General features: G+C 29.9%; 1 protein-coding gene across 12 annotated transcripts in view; it reads right to left on the bottom strand.

Moving 5' to 3' along the window:
- LOC107456149 (E3 ubiquitin-protein ligase hyd) overlaps positions 1–11,782 on the bottom strand; it is a 98,806-nt gene extending 87,024 nt beyond the window's left edge. For all 12 annotated transcript variants that reach the window (XM_071178255.1, XM_071178258.1, XM_071178257.1 and 9 more), the window contains exons 1-6: positions 11,531–11,782; positions 7,451–7,577; positions 5,469–5,545; positions 3,026–3,203; positions 1,414–1,473; positions 325–421 (exon numbers count right to left, since the gene is read on the bottom strand). In XM_071178255.1, coding sequence (XP_071034356.1) covers positions 325–421; positions 1,414–1,473; positions 3,026–3,203; positions 5,469–5,545; positions 7,451–7,577; positions 11,531–11,592 — 601 coding nt within the window. In that variant the 5' untranslated portion in view covers positions 11,593–11,782. The remainder of the gene's footprint in view (positions 1–324; positions 422–1,413; positions 1,474–3,025; positions 3,204–5,468; positions 5,546–7,450; positions 7,578–11,530) is intronic.
- Positions 11,783–16,249: the final 4,467 nt, after the last annotated feature.

Below are 16,249 nucleotides of genomic sequence, written 5' to 3'. Positions count from 1 at the left end.
ATTTTTCAGTAATTAATTTGCGCCATTCTGTAATTTATATTTTAGGCTTTTTAGATTAAGTAAAATAAAAATATATATAATTTAAACCTAGATTCATAGACATGCATAGATGAACTATTCAATATTTGACTAACAATCTAGGAAAATACTTATGCTCATGATTTCACTTTAAAAGTTATAAGTGTCTACCTTTTTTTAACCACACATGAGACAAATGTTTATGAATCTAGAGTTATATAAAAAGAAAGATAACATTTTAATATACACTCTTGTTAAAAAGGCTTTACAGCATGATCTGTAAAATCAAACATTTTAAAAGGGTACCTCCGGGCATGTAAGAATCTTGATTGTCGTCTGCATCTTCTCCTTCTTCATCGTCTCGGCTCAACAAATTGTTTACGGCTAAATTTACATCTAAATTCTACAGAAGAAAAATATACCAGTATATTTAAAAAATATTATGAAATTCCTACAGCAAATTAACTGCACAGTAAATTTCAAATCTTTTACTTCAATAGTATTCAATGTAAAAAGAACAATTAAAAAAAAAACTATGATATATTAATATAAATTATAATAAATGGATATTAAAATTTTCATACCTGTCACCCCATTTTTAAAATTGCAGAAGAAATTAATAAATGTAGAAGACGGTATGCAGTTAAGAATTAATAAAAATTAGGAACTGAAATATTAAATCAAAAAATATTTATTCTTTTTCCCAGTCTGTAATTTTATTTTAATACAAAAAAAACTACTCTTGATTATTTCAAACAAAAATTTTGACTAATATGAAATAAATCACTTGCTCTAAAAATAGAGGGTACTTTGTGATTATCCCGTCGACTTGTCAATACTCGCAGAAATGCACAAATCCTTGGAAACCCTGTTTTATTACTTTTTAAATTCTCAAGCACACAATCAGTTGAATGGTAGTTGACCAGCAATTTCACACAGAAACTATGTCATGTTATCAGCCGTTATTTTGTAATTGAATGTGGAAGTAAAAAGTAAAGCATTTCAAATAAACTCTCAATACATTTTATTTACTCTGACTGAGATGAAATTATACTTGGGACCATTCTATATCACTCTGGGTTTTATAAATTGAAATAGATAATGCAAGTGCATGGACCAATCAAAGATGACTTAATTAAGGTAACAATAGACACTTTTAATTTGATTTTAGGAATTTTTTACCTTTAAAATAAAAGAGTTTTGACTAAACTTGGAGTAACTTTGCGAAATTTAGTTAAGTTTCAAACTGTGGAAATATAATTACTTTTGAAAATTTATAGAAGCAGGAAAAACATTGGCAGATATAAATATAATTAGATAACATCTGAAAATTTGGTAAGAGATAGCAATATTAAAAAAGTATTTTTTGAAAGAAAATAATAAAAAATATTTTACCGTCCTTTGAAGTTCTCTGAGAATAAGATTGCGTGATTTGCCTTGAAGAACAACCTGTGCCTAAAAAGGAATAACACATTAGTAGCCATAGAAAATGTGGAGTAACTTTATAAATAAAATTATGTAAAATTTAATTAACACATTAACTCTCTCTCTAAAACAGTGTTTCTTAACCTTTTTGGTATAATGGACCCCTTTTAAAATTTTGTAAGAAGTCACGGACCACCCCCCTGTGAAAAAAATAATTGCAAAAACCATCCGTTATTAGAAAAAATGTAATTTTATTATTTTAATAGTATACAAAATTTTTATAATTAAAATTTTTAATGTGAAGGTTGCTGCTGCTTTTCCTTAATTAAGAAATTGAATTGGGGGATAGTTTTCGACAAAGCAACGCGCATATCATGTTCAACATTCAATCGATTTCGATGTTTTGTTTTTATTGTCACGAGCGTGGAAAATCCCGCTTCGCAAAGATACACTGTAGCAAACGGAATTATAGCTGCCATAGATCGCTTTACAAGCAATGGGTAGGCTTCCAAACGTTTTAAAAATTAGGAGTAGTTAGCGGACCCCCAAAATATGACTCATGGACCCCTTAGGGGTTCATGAACCACAGGTTAAGAAACCCTGCTCTAAAAGATCAGCCTTGGGGAAAATGCAGACCAACAAATATAAGAAATTTGAAAATCCCAAGACTTTTTGTCCATAAATCAAATAAATAAGTCTAGTAAATAAAATAATAAAGATATAAATTCTCACTTTCAAACTTATTTAAGCAGGGTTGCCACTCAAATGTGGAAAAAAAATCTCAGTGTTTTCCCTGTACATATTATACAAAATATATTAAGAAAAAACAACAATTACTGCGTTCTTGTGTGAGCTATATTGGGCAAACTATGTTTATCAGTTTTAATTGCTGGAAAAACAGCTGAACATACTTAAATAATGCTATAGTAAATAAAATAGTTTAGTATAGTTGAGTTATGGTTAAATATCCCACAGATTACACTTTGAGTGGTCAGCATTATTTAAAAAACAAAAATAAGATACAAAATTCCCTGTATTTTCCCCGCTTGTAAAAAAAATCAAAATTCCCTGCATTTTCCCTGTTGTTTTAGGCGATTTTTGAATTACCTGTATTTTCCGGGTTTTTCCTGTGTAGTGGCAAGCCTGTTAAATAATTTTTACCACTAAAACTGGCTGAGTGACCCTATTAGAATTTTTTTAAAATGTCCTTTGAGCAGTAAAACTTTAGAAACACATTATCCAAAATATAAATTTAAGAAAATTAATTACAAGAATGAAGAATATTAATTACAAGAATAATTAGAATAAAAATATATTTTTATTTAGGTACCAAAAGATTAAAAAAAAATTTCATTCTATTTTTAATATCAGCCTCCAAGTGAAAAAAAATCTTAATTATACACGTGTAAAGCATCCATATCAAATCAAATAAAATATAACGAGTATTTTTACTACAGCTTTCTGTTCATGTTAGCATTATCTTGCTTTTTTGGCTCACTATTCAAAGATGGATGTGCATTTCAATTAAAAAATTATTAAATAATGTTTTTTCCCTAGTTATAATAGAATCATAAATAGTTACTTGTGAAATAAGTTCTTCTGGGACATATGGTGCAGGAACCACAGATCTGGATGAACCCATGATAACACTACCGCCTCTACTTCCTCTTCCAGCTGTAGTGCGTAAAATACGACCTCTATTTCGAGGGACAGCAGTACGAGTGGTTGAACTAGAGCTACTAGATCCTTTCAAATTTAAACTATGAAAAATAAATCAAACATTTTTACATTATAAAAGATATGGAATACACATGTTTATAATAATGAACTTTTAGGGTAAGAGTGCACAACCTATTTGAGTGCACAGCAGGTTGAACAACAATGGGTCACACAAAAATTAAATACTTTTAATTTTTTAAAAATAATTTATTGTTTTTATTGTTAATTATTAAAATTCATTCAGAAATGAAAAAACTCATACTTTTTTTTCAAAAAACATTTCCCTTTTTATCAAAAACTAATATAGTTAAAAAATATATAAAAACTGGATAAAAGATTGTGTTTTTTTGGAGTTCTTCTGTCATAACACTTAGTACAAAAAATTATTTTAAAATAAATTCAAAGGTTTTAAAAAAAATCACAAAATGATCACATAAGTATAAAAAATAAATCCATATTTTAATGAGTAATATAAATTGAAATTAAAAATTTTAATGGAAAAAAAATGATAGGATTTAAACAAAAACCAAAGTTTAAAATAAAACCATTATATAGTAGGGAACCGATTATCCGGAATGATCGGGACCATCGCTATTCCGGATAACAGATTTTTCCGGTTTTCTGAATCGCTACAAAAAGCCGTTTTTATTGTTAAACCCAACTAAAAAAAATAATATTTGGAAATAATCTTAAAAAGAAAAAACAAAGTAATACACTAATGATTATTTCCAAAATGATAGTAAGGTAAACATCTTTCCAAAAAGAAAAAAAAATTCTAAAATCTTATGAGGAAAAAAAAGTTTTTTTTTTAAAATGGCGGGAAAATTTACGAATTTCGTTCAGATTTTTTGGTTTTCCGGTTTTCTGATTTCCGGATCACGGGTTCTGTAGTGTAGTACAAAATAAAATTCAATATATATTTGATATTATACTTCAGATTTTTTTATTTTTAATTGTAAGAGGTTTCATGAATTTAAAGAACAAAACGCTCACTTTTTAGTTTTTTCCAAAAAATATCAGCTAAGTTGAAAAAAAATTTTTTTTTTAATTACAAACAGTGACCAACTTTCACACACTTCTCGAATTCATGTTGCAATTACGTCGTATTAAAATATTGGGATTTAACATTACGTTGTATTAAAATATCGGCTCTAACTGCCGAAAAAAAAGGAGGAATAATTTAGGTTAACGATCAAATAAGACACAAAATTGTATCCAAAAGTGATTATTTAATTGCCAATTAAAAACTCGCATGTTATAATAACAGCGTAGTTGGAGAAAAAAACAAGATCGTCAAAATCATGTGGAGATACATTTCAGTGGTTGCGAAACAAAATTACGACAAAATCAGCACAAATAAAGCGTGTCAATAATTAATTATTCAAATGTTTTATTTAAAATTAGCATGTCATTTTAAAATTCAGAACTTTTCAAACCATGTGAAAAAGAGTAGCATAAAATGCCTTAAGAAAAAAACGTTTTGTTAAAAAAAAAAATCATTATGCTTTTCAATAAAATGGGCATAAAGAGTCAAAAAGTGCACAATTAAAATAGATAAAATATTAAATGCACAATTCAAAACTCACAACTTGCAAAATCGTGTTAAATGCATCGAAATTAAAACCACATAGAAATTTGTATGGCAAAAAAAAAAATCCCTTAGATTTAAGATGAAATGGGCAAGAATAGAGCAAAACAAAAAGTGATTATTGAAATTTGAAATTCTTGTATCTTAATACTGTATGAAAAGTATTGTTTTTTTTAAAAAGCATTCAAAATTCTGCAGCAATTACGTTGGAAAAAGAGATTGAGAAACATTTTACAATAGAATCTATGTAAATTGAGCTCATTGATGACTCATATCTGTGGCTCAAAACTTTCAGCAATTTTTTTATTGTGTTTGGAAGTTTTGCGGGCCATAGGTTGCAGGTTTAAAACTGTATGAAAAGTATTAGGTTTTTTAAAAAACCATTCAAAATTCCACAGCAATTACATTGTAAAAAGCGATTGAGAAGCAATATACAATAAAATCTATGTAAATTAAGCTTGTCGATGACTCATATATGTGGATTAAAAGTGTTAAAATTTTTTGATTGTGGGCCATAGGTTGTGCACCCCTGATTTAGGGGTTTTAAAAAGTTGACTCAGACCCTGATATATATATAGTAATTATCTAAAAAGATGCCTGATATTAATTATTGTGCACCTTAAAATTATTAAGTGCAATGAAAAGGAAATTTTTTGCGAGAATAGATATAAAAATTTATTAATAAAATATTTGAGAAGCTTATATTTTTTAAACTTACGCTTTGGAGGCATCATTCTTGCTCAAGTCAAGGCGATCTGACACAACAGAGAATGCAAGGCGGCATATTCTGCCATCCTAAAATATTTTTTATAAAAAAATATAAGATTTGAATAATGAAGTGTCTTTCATAATTAAACTCATATGTCTCTAAGTTACGATATCCCCTCTCTCCACACTTTTCTTTTCTCATGCCATGCACAGTGCAAAAAAATAAATAAATAAATAAATAAACAGGACACTCGGAATAACTTTTGATCTAAAGATCTAATCTTGACATTCTAAGACTCAATTTTAATGGTTTAATCTTTGAAGGGTGTGATCTCACAAATGCTAACTAAGTTGTGCAGAGGATATTTTAAGTTACAAAATCTGACACAAAAACACACTTTTAGCATTGAAATTTCGTTTTAAGAACTAAGTGGATATTTTTTTTCTATTTCCTTTTTTTTCAACTTTACCATTTTAGTTTTTTTAATAACGGTCACTCAGTTTTTTATTTTTCTTAAATGTTTAGCTTATGTCTAATTTTCTTTGTTATCTATAATATTTTTATTCCAACTTTTTTTTTTTTACCTCATACCAAATAACATAACTAAGTTTTGATTTCCTTTTCAATAATAACTAAACTTATTTATATATAAAACTATTTATACCTATTTATGCCTCAAATCATTAATAATATTTATTTACAATTCTTTAAAACAAAAATTTTGTTTTTCGGCTGCCGATTATTTGGCATTCAGACGATTTTTTTTTTTTTTTTTGGCTCAATTTGTCACATATAAATCTATTAATTATTATCCATTACATCCCTACTTAAAATATAGTCTGCTCTATTTAATTAACGTATCTGAGGTTACCCCCAAGGAACCATTACGATTGAGTCATAGAACATAAAGATCCAATCAAAAGTTATGGTTAATGTGTTTTTTTTTGTGCACTGTATATTTAATGTAAGCAAACCTTGCTTCAACCTTGCTTCCTGAATGGGAAATCATTCAGTTTCATCAAAAAATTCCCTGACTTTTCCAGATATATCAAATGAATTGAAACAAAAATCCATGCCATATTAAATCAATACCATGCAATTATTGATCAGAAAACTTTTCTTATCTGTAATGTCAAATAATGAAGAGAGCAAAAGCATATGATAGAACAAGAATAAACATATAATAGAAACATATAATTCACTAAAAAGTGGGATTTTGTAAAATAATTGCAATAGACGTTAGAATTATTTAACTCATATCTCAATAACTGATTACTGTTACTGACAATTCCATATCTGCCAACATTGGAGAAATAAAATAACGGAGATTTTACTAGCGACATTTTTCAGGCTACAAGTAAAGTTTTGATACATCATGCATAATCCATATAAGTCAAAAAGAGAAATTCAAAATTGGAAATAATATAAGCACTTACATTTAGGGAACTAAAAAATACATTTATAAATCGTAATGTGAATAAGATTTTTTTTAAAGCATTATTTATAATTACTTGAATTATATATACACAACATACTGCAGTACTGGTAATAGCACCATCTGTTGAGGAATAAGAGAAGTATTTTTGCCATTAGCTGATGTTTTATGATGATTTATTTATTTCTTCAACAAATACGGAGAGATTTGAGAATATAGAGGTTACCAGGAGATAGGCACAAAACACAGGAGTCTTTGTTAAAGTACAGGAGATTTGGCAGATATGCAATTCCTAATTATTTTCAAGGTATGATAAAAGAATTTTCCAGGTTTTTTGTAAAAAATTTTAACTTTTCCAGACTATTCCCTGCTTTTTAAGAGTTAAAATAAAATTCCCTGACAATATCAGGTTTTCCCTGTTCTCCTTGACCCGTGGGAACACTACTAGGTTTGAAAATAAGCAAAATTTGCCATAACCATGGTAAAGAAGAGAGTAAAAATATGGATAGTGGGAAAATCATGTAACACCTATTTTATTAAAAACAATAAGCCATACTTCCAACAGAAATGCTACATGAGTCGGTCCCACCACACATTGTATAACAGCAGCACTTTTAAGCTGAGCAAGAACACTAGGAACATTATAACCACATCTATTTGAGCGTTCTGCAACTTCCTTTAACCTAGAAATGATAAAATCAGTAAACATAGTGTAGTGATACCATAATGTATGACAACATTAACACTGCAATTAGCTTAAAAATTAAAAGAATTACAAGATTTAAAATCAAAACTAATGCTGTTTTGTCACATTCTCATTGAATGCTTTGGTTGAATTTATTAAGATGGTTCACAGCAAAAACTACGTTTAAAGCATGTTTTTTTGCGAGAGGAATTGATCAAAATCAAGTATTAAATTATAAAGATTTTTTTTTACTTTTCCGAAAACTGAATTTTTCTATTATTTTTCTTTTTATAATGCCTGTATGCATATTAAGGATCTATGCATATTAATGTTTCCATTTTAATATGAATTATTTAATAATGCATATTAAAGGTGGAAACATAATCAAGGGGTAAATGTAGCTTACTAATATGGTAACTTGAAAGGAACTGTATGAAATCACAAATATTTTCGATAAAAGTTTTAAAAAAATAAGTTGTAATAAGTAAGAAAAGCAACTTATTATTTCTATTAAAGTGGAAAAAATGATTTAACAAATTAGAAATTAGGTTTCGAAAAACTAAAATTATGTAATTATATACACGATCAAAATATAGCTTATCCCCATTATTTCATAATATTTGGTAAAAACTTAGACTTTCTTACTAAAGCAGCGTCTCCCAAAGTGTGGTACGCGTACCCCCATGGGTAAGGGAACAGTTCCGCGGGGGTACGCGTTCTTATGCGTAATATCTTGCAACTAATGAAAATTTCAAACATTTTTATTTAGAAACAAAGCTAGCCATGAAAATTTACGATTACGTATTTTTCTATTGGCTACTTTTTGCAGAGTTAACAGTTAATAATTAGTTTTGCCAACAGCCAGTTGTGATTTTTAACTTTAGTGCAATTTTTTATAGTAAAAAATACATTCATTTTTACAAAAAATTTAGAAAGGGTACACAAAAGTCATAAGTTTGGGAAACACGGTACTAAGCTAATGAGCTTAATAAAAACTAAACTGAAATAGTGGAATTAGTTGAAGTAAAATATCTTCCTGAAATTTTAAATATTCAGAAAATATTTAGATATGCAAGCAAAGAAACTTATATTCTCTCAAATCATGATTATTCCATGTAAATTCAATCATGATAAAATAAATTATGATTATTCCATCATAAATTCAAAATATTTTCTGATTGTTTGTTCGACCATTACTTTTTAATTTCAAATTTTAATATATTTGATTTTCAAATTAAGGGTAATAAATTCTAGCACGCTTGATTCGCAATTTTTCCTTCATAAACATATTTGCAACTTGCAAATCTTGCAATAGTTTCTTTGGCCATTATCACATAGCTTATCCAATTGCAATAATTTTACATGAATTCAATAACTAAATTCTTTTCAGATTTGCTAGTTATACAAGAATATATATGTATTTTTAAATACTCATGTTTTATTAAAATTAATCACATCTTTTTAAAGTAGTTTAGAGCAGGGTTGGGGTTTTGGACAGGACACGTGAGTTTTACTGTCTTAAACTGTCCTAAACTGACTAAAACTGCCCTAAACTGTCTTAAAGTGTCCAAAACCTTGAACTTTGGTGAAAGGTAAAAATTCTTTGTGCAACCATTGTACACATAATAATTACATATATCAATAAGTATTAGATATTTTTTATACAATTTACTTTATATTAAATGAAAATAATATCATATAATAGGAAAAGGTTTATAATTTTTGAAGCTCCACAATTCACTGAACAACAAAAGTGAATACCTTATCCTTTAAATATAAATATACTTTTAATGCTGATAAATTTTGTTTTTGCATAAGGATAAATAATGCAATATTAAAAATAATAATAATTTTCTTTAAAAAATAATAAATTTGTTTAAAAATTAACTTTATTTTTTACAATACTTTTTTTAAAAAATTTTATAATTTCTGCATCACAAGATGATAAAAAAGACATCTATTTAAAAAATATTTAAATGTAAATATTTTTTTTTTCCTAATCTAGTTTTATAAAAATAAATGACAAAAGATTTGTACAATAAATCCTTATTTTAATGTACCCTAATCACTACTGTTTACTTTTAATAATCTATTATTCTTTTGAAAAATAAGAAAGAAAGAAAAAATATTATTAAAATTATTTCATTATTTTTATAAAATTCCATAATTCTGCTAATTTGAGCTTTCTGCTTTTTCAGTTATTTTCTGTATTATTCATTATATTTACAATGATATAATACAACTATGTAATTTGTAAATATAATTTTAATTTCTAATTAATGGTTATTGGCTCATATTTAAAATCTAGTAGTTTTTTAAATTTTTAATATTGAGAAAATTTGCCTCACCTGGTTATATGAATAAACAGTTTTACAATTACAATTTGGGTGATAGCTTACATCATATATCACTTGTTCAATGGTTTGCTACTTGCTGATATGCATATATATCTACATGCATATTATAATTGTTAATATCTGCTATAATATAGAAATATATATTTCAATCAGTTATAAATAATAAACCATTATATCTGTGAGTAAATAAACATGGGTAAATTGTATTTACGACAATTTTTCCATGATATTCAGGGTAAAACTCAGTTTTTTGATTACTGCTCACATAGTAAAACCTAGTTTTTACCATGTCGTGTCAAAACCCAACCCTCCAAGATATCACAAACCTTACAATTTTATCGCTCAAACCACAATTTACAACAAGACTGCATTTATTAAATAATCATGTAAGTAAACATTTTGTCATATTTTGCTAATTATTTCAAAATCAAATTGTCAGAATCTGAAAAATATATGATTTTTTTCTTTGTTAATGCATTTTTTTTTTTTTTTCTTGCACATTAAAAACTCTTCTTCTTACACATCTTCACTTCGTAGAATGCTCAGGGCCTTTTTCTTGATTCTCCATCTCTCTCTGTTGGTGGCCAAGCATTCTATTTCTCTCCAGGTTTTGTTTTTGTCTTTAATTCTATCATAATATCTCCACACCTTCATTTTAGGTCTGCTCCTCTTTCGTTTACCTTGAGATGCGCAGTCCAGCACCTGTTTAACTTTGAATTTTTTCAGCTTCCTGATAGTATATCTAATCCCTGGGGAAATTTCTGTAGCGTGATCTGCCCCGCCAAATCGATTTTAACGGGGGAAATTTTAAAATAAAAGAAGCATGTAGATGTTTGTCCGGGGGTGTCTGCTAGTTATACTCTTCAAGTTGGTCCCTTTATGTGTTGTTGTTTTTGTTTAGTTTATTGCAGGCCGCTGCCCTGAAGTTGCCCAAAACTTGGTGATTATTCTGCCACAGAACAGGACACGGAAATCTACCCCAATTCATTGCCATTTGTGTTCTTTGATTTCTATTGGATTTTGCTTGCTGATTTTAAATTATACCTTCTTCGATATTTTGTGAAGCATTTTTATATTAAGAATTCTTCTGAAAACTCCACTTAAACCGATATTATTTAATGAACTTTTATAATTGGAAATATTATACCATTACAATGACCGACTCTAGACAGAATAATCGAAAAATTGTCGATAGATACATTTTATATTCCTAAAAGGCTAATATATCAGTAGTCCTAGAAATTCTCTGAGACAATTTATGCAGTTGTAGAGTTTTCCGTTACCATTAACTATATCGCCTGATTAATTAGTAAGTCTGTTTTACATATATATCAACTGAAAGGAATACTACAGGGATAGCGTAACGGTGTGAGGTGAGACAGTTGATTTTAAAAAAAAACCACAGTGAGGAAGACTGAAAGGCAATTTCAGTATAGTTTGAAAGGTATCAAAACCACTTCAAATTGAAATCTTGCTAACAGATATAACCAATATTTCTCGAAAACGTATTATAAACTCAGAAATTTATTAAAAACTACATAAAAGCACAATTAAGACCATATGCGTGTATGCTTAAAAGAATAAGTTTCTATACCTTTCATTCAGCTGATCTTCGCTGCCAGGTAAAGGGTGAACAACAAAATGAATGGATGTCATTTTTAAATTTAGGTTCTCATTGTTAAAATAAGATAAAAATTGCCTTCTTTAACGTCAAAATTAAATCACAAAATAAACACCGCAATTGTTGTCGTCTTGGAGCACATTTGAGTCTCAACAGACACGTTTCTAGAGACTGCCCCAACCCTGACTCTGATTCGTCACAATTCCTAAGAGCTATTCTGTTTTTAATAGATTGCTCGCTGAGAGTGTGCGCAGTTGCGCAGACTTCACACAGTTAAAAGTAACTGCTATATAAGAGAAACATTTTCACTGAACACAGTCCCACAGTGGAGTGATCATTAAACGGTTCCCAGCAGATCACCGAAGTCAACCATCACTACTGACTGTGGTCAGTGTGCGGGTGGGTGACCACTTGGATCAGTCTGCGTAGAGACCGAGGCTGTGCGGTATTGGTCCTCGTTAAACTGTTCTACCTTAAAGTGCTCGATTTCGCGTGCAGATCGTCGGGCTACCGAACGAGGGTGCCATCCCCTCTGCAGAGGATCAAAATTGTGATGCCATGTCTTCGGATCATCCTCAGGGATGTTTCCCAGACCGTCGCCAATAGCCCATTGTGCAGCTNGCTAGAGATCTAACCAGATTATGACAGATTATGTAAGCTGCAAGTTAGACCCCGTGCGAATTTCCCAAAGACACGAGAGACACGGGAGCGCGTAATGGAACTAACAAAAAAGGAGACGCTGATGAATTCCAAAAGAGGATGAGCGATCATGATTTTCTTTTAACTTCACGATGACGAACTCATTTATTTTGTGTTGTTCCTGTGTTTGTTTATCGTCCATCTTTATGTAAATTTAGCGTTTAATATATGTTTTGTTAAAGTACAGTGCCTCTTATTTTCAAAGAAGACCACTCATGCCGTCCCCACATATATATATAGGAGAAGCGATACATTCATTAATTCAAGCATGTTAGGGCAAATTTGCTGGAAACTCTTTCAGGAGCACCATATTAGGGTGGGTCAAATTACTCCCACAATTAGGATTGATAGTACAAAGAATGAGAGAGCATCCTTGCCTTGTCCGTGACTCGAACCCAGAACCTTTCTGATGCAATAATGCAAGACTAATTCCCTGACCCCTACACAGTCCGGTCGGAGTATACATACATCTCGCAATATCTGCAACATAAAGAAAAATTTGATTTATCTCGTTATATAGTTGTTTTTCATAGTAAATAAAAAAAAGATTAGCCAGAATTGAACGCCCATGGCAATACAATTCATATGTAAGAGTAAAATTAATGATTATTGATCTAATTTATGTAAAGACAAGATTTCAAGAGTGCTTGAAATTTATAAATACAAAATTTAATTTGTGTAGAGACAAATTGAACTAAATTAGAAATTGCTAAGAAAGAGAGATTTAGAGGCAAGGTGGTAAAAAGATTAGCAAAATCAAAGGTGCTTATAGAAGCGATATCACTACAAATTTTAAGCTTATTCATGACCTCCCCACTATTTTGTACTACCCTAAACCATGGATAGTTTCCGGATTTAAAAGCATTAAACAGTTCTTTTAATTGCAATTCCAAATTAGTAACATGTTCCTGTAACGAAACCCGACACTCCTTCGTTCAAAAGTATGTGGTGTTGTTAACTGCTGAAGCGTTACATATTTTTTTATATTATTGTATATTTCATATCATATAACTACACTTATTTCAGTCGGCACCTCTTGCGCAAGTTTATTAGAATATAATACCTTTTATAAATTTTAAAAAAAATTCTAAAAATGAATAATAAATTTTGGTTCTTCGCATTATTAATAAATGTTTTGGTTCGCATTTATGAAATACCCAATTGTGATGCCTTTTAGTCAACACTGTCGGCTGCTGTAGAATTCTTCAGAGAAATCAAAGCATTCATTTTTGCTTTAGAAGCATCTTTAAGGTCACTGCAATCAATTCTGCTGGAAAAAAATTCCACTCGCAAATTTTGAAATTTAAGCTCCCATACTTCCTTTAACCAACCACCCTTTTATCGTGCATTTCCAATCCCACCACCACCCTTCTGATTTTGAATCAATCGGAAATCTTTTCTTACAGACAAAAGGACAATAACTTCGGCTAACCGAACAAGATAGAAAAAGAATGTCAAAAAAGCCACAAACAGCTTATAAACATGTCTCTTAAAGGAAAAAGAAGATTAAGAAGAAAACTCAGAAAAAGTTGAGTGAGCTTTATTGAGAAAAAATGACTTTGATCTGTTAGAAAAACCTAAAAAGTGGGATTTTCTTAAAAAGTCTAACGTGAAGATCAGGGATATTTTAATATTAAAGGTATAGGTGGTGTTTTCATGAACCAGGAGAAAATGACAATGTTCAAAATGAAGATAAAACAAAGGAAAATTATAGACACATGAAAAAAAAGGGGGAGAATAATAATGAGGAAAAAAATATAACAAACAACTAAAGAAAAAGAGATGAAATTTTTTTAAAAAAAATCCTGAAAATAAAAGATATAATCTTTTCATCAGCCCACACGATTATATCCGCAAAAAAGAGTTCTTTCTGATATTGTATCGATATAGCCAAAGCAAAATATATTAATACAATAGTGTGAGGAGCGTGCACGCATTTTTTTGATATAATTTGCTTTGGTTATATTGATACAATATTAGAAAGCACTTCTTATTGCGGATATAATCGTGTCAGCTGATGAAGAGATTATATCTTTTTATTCATTTTGTTTTCCAGCTTTTTAAAAAGCTTTTTTTTAAATAAATAAATAAAATTTTTGCTTAAATATTTTATTTTAATAAGTTTATTGTTCTCTTTTCATTAATTTTTATTATTTTCCATGTTTTGTCAATATTTTAACTTATTTTATGAGTTCTATCTATCTATNAATTGGATACACCGGAAATTTTCTAAATTTCTTCCGGTTTAAGGACGCTTGTTATTGTTTACATTAGACCACCCATCCAGTGTTCGAATTAATTGGGACAAGCAAGATTTTCTCATTTGAGATGGCATGGAATTGCCAGTGATGTCCCGAACCGCTTCAAATCAGTTATATCTGCCTTGAGCTGGGGTGATGGATAGACCTTCACTATAATTTACTCGTCTGACTGGTTTTAGTGTATTTGCAGTTCAGTTGTGAGCATTTCAGTGTGGAAACTGGTGGTTATAATTTAGAGTTTAGTCTAACACAAGTTATGTGCTTATAAAAGATGGATATTAGTCCGAGGAAGCGCTCTAAAATTATCGCTCTTAATGAACAAAGTTCTATGACTGTAAGAGACATAGCTACAGCAGTTGGTGCAGGGAAATCTAGTGTTTCCAGAATTCTTAGAACATTTCAAGACTCCGGCTCATCCTCTCCAAAAAGAAAAAGAAAATGTGGACGCAAATGGAAAACTACTCCAAGAACTGATAAAAGTCTAATAAGAAATAGTAAAATTAATCTAAGAAAGATGAGCACAGACCTGAGAAGGGATTTATTGGATTGTGGTGTTGATGTGAGTACTTCAACTGTACGAAAAAGGCTTCTTGAAGTTGGACGTAAGGCAAGAAGACCAAGGAAAAAACAATTTCTAACTCAGAAAATGATGAAAAAACGTTTAGCATGGGCCAGAAAATACCAAAAATGGACTGTAAATGACTGGAAGAAAGTGGTTTTCAGTGATGAAACACATTTATTTGTGCAGGGATACAAATCATGTGTAGTTAGACGAAGTGAAGGCGAAAGTCTGAGACCAGATCATATCCAACAGACTGTAAAACACAATTCTAAACAAATGTTTTGGGGTTTCTTCACAACAAACAGCACTGGAAGCTTAGTGCCTCTAAAGGGCATGATGAATTCTGCCAAATACATCGATATATTACATAGTAGGATTGTTCCATTCATGGAAACATTCGACGGAACATTTCAACATGATTTGGCCCCTTGTCACAATTCCTAGAATTTTATGCGAGAAAACAAAATAAAAGTGCTTGATTGGCCTGGTAGTTCACCAGACCTAAATCCCATTGAGAACCTGTGGCATATTCTAAAGAATCGCTTAGCCAAGATGAATTGCACGACAGCAGAACAAATGATAAAGAGTGCTATTCAAGTATGGTTCCACGACGATGAATTCAAGAACATGTGCGCTACACTAGTGGAATCAATGCCAAAACGTGTTCTTGAAGTCTTATCTGCTAAAGGAGGACATACTTCATATTAATACAGACATGTATCAATGTAACTTAAGGTATGTAATGATTAAAAGCAAAAGTTTCAATAAATCACTTTTTTTTTATTTGTCCCAATTAATTCGAACAGTATAGTAATAAAAATACGTTGTCAGCATTTTTAATTATTTTAAAACTTCTTTACATCTTATATATCGCCTTAATCTTAAAATAAATTTATAAATTACCTATCTGCGCGTGTTTCGCAGAATTCTTTTTCTAACTTCTTAATTGAATTTGAATGCAAAATCTTATTTTTTATTCTACCATATACACCGAAGAGCCATTATATTATGACCACCCTCAATCTATAACAATGGGCTTGCCCAGGTTTTCATGGTTTCTCTCCCTGAAACAACGTTTACATGGGGCACATTAGGACCCATAATCCTCACAGAACAATCCTTGACGTCTGTAAGCTACTTGGACATAGTTACAGACCAGGTTCACCCATT

This window comes from Parasteatoda tepidariorum, chromosome 3 (assembly GCF_043381705.1).
Source record: "Parasteatoda tepidariorum isolate YZ-2023 chromosome 3, CAS_Ptep_4.0, whole genome shotgun sequence".
Classification (NCBI taxonomy): domain Eukaryota; kingdom Metazoa; phylum Arthropoda; class Arachnida; order Araneae; family Theridiidae; genus Parasteatoda; species Parasteatoda tepidariorum.
The sequence above is the reverse complement of the archived record's forward strand: the minus strand, read 5'-3'. Positions and strand labels throughout refer to the sequence as shown.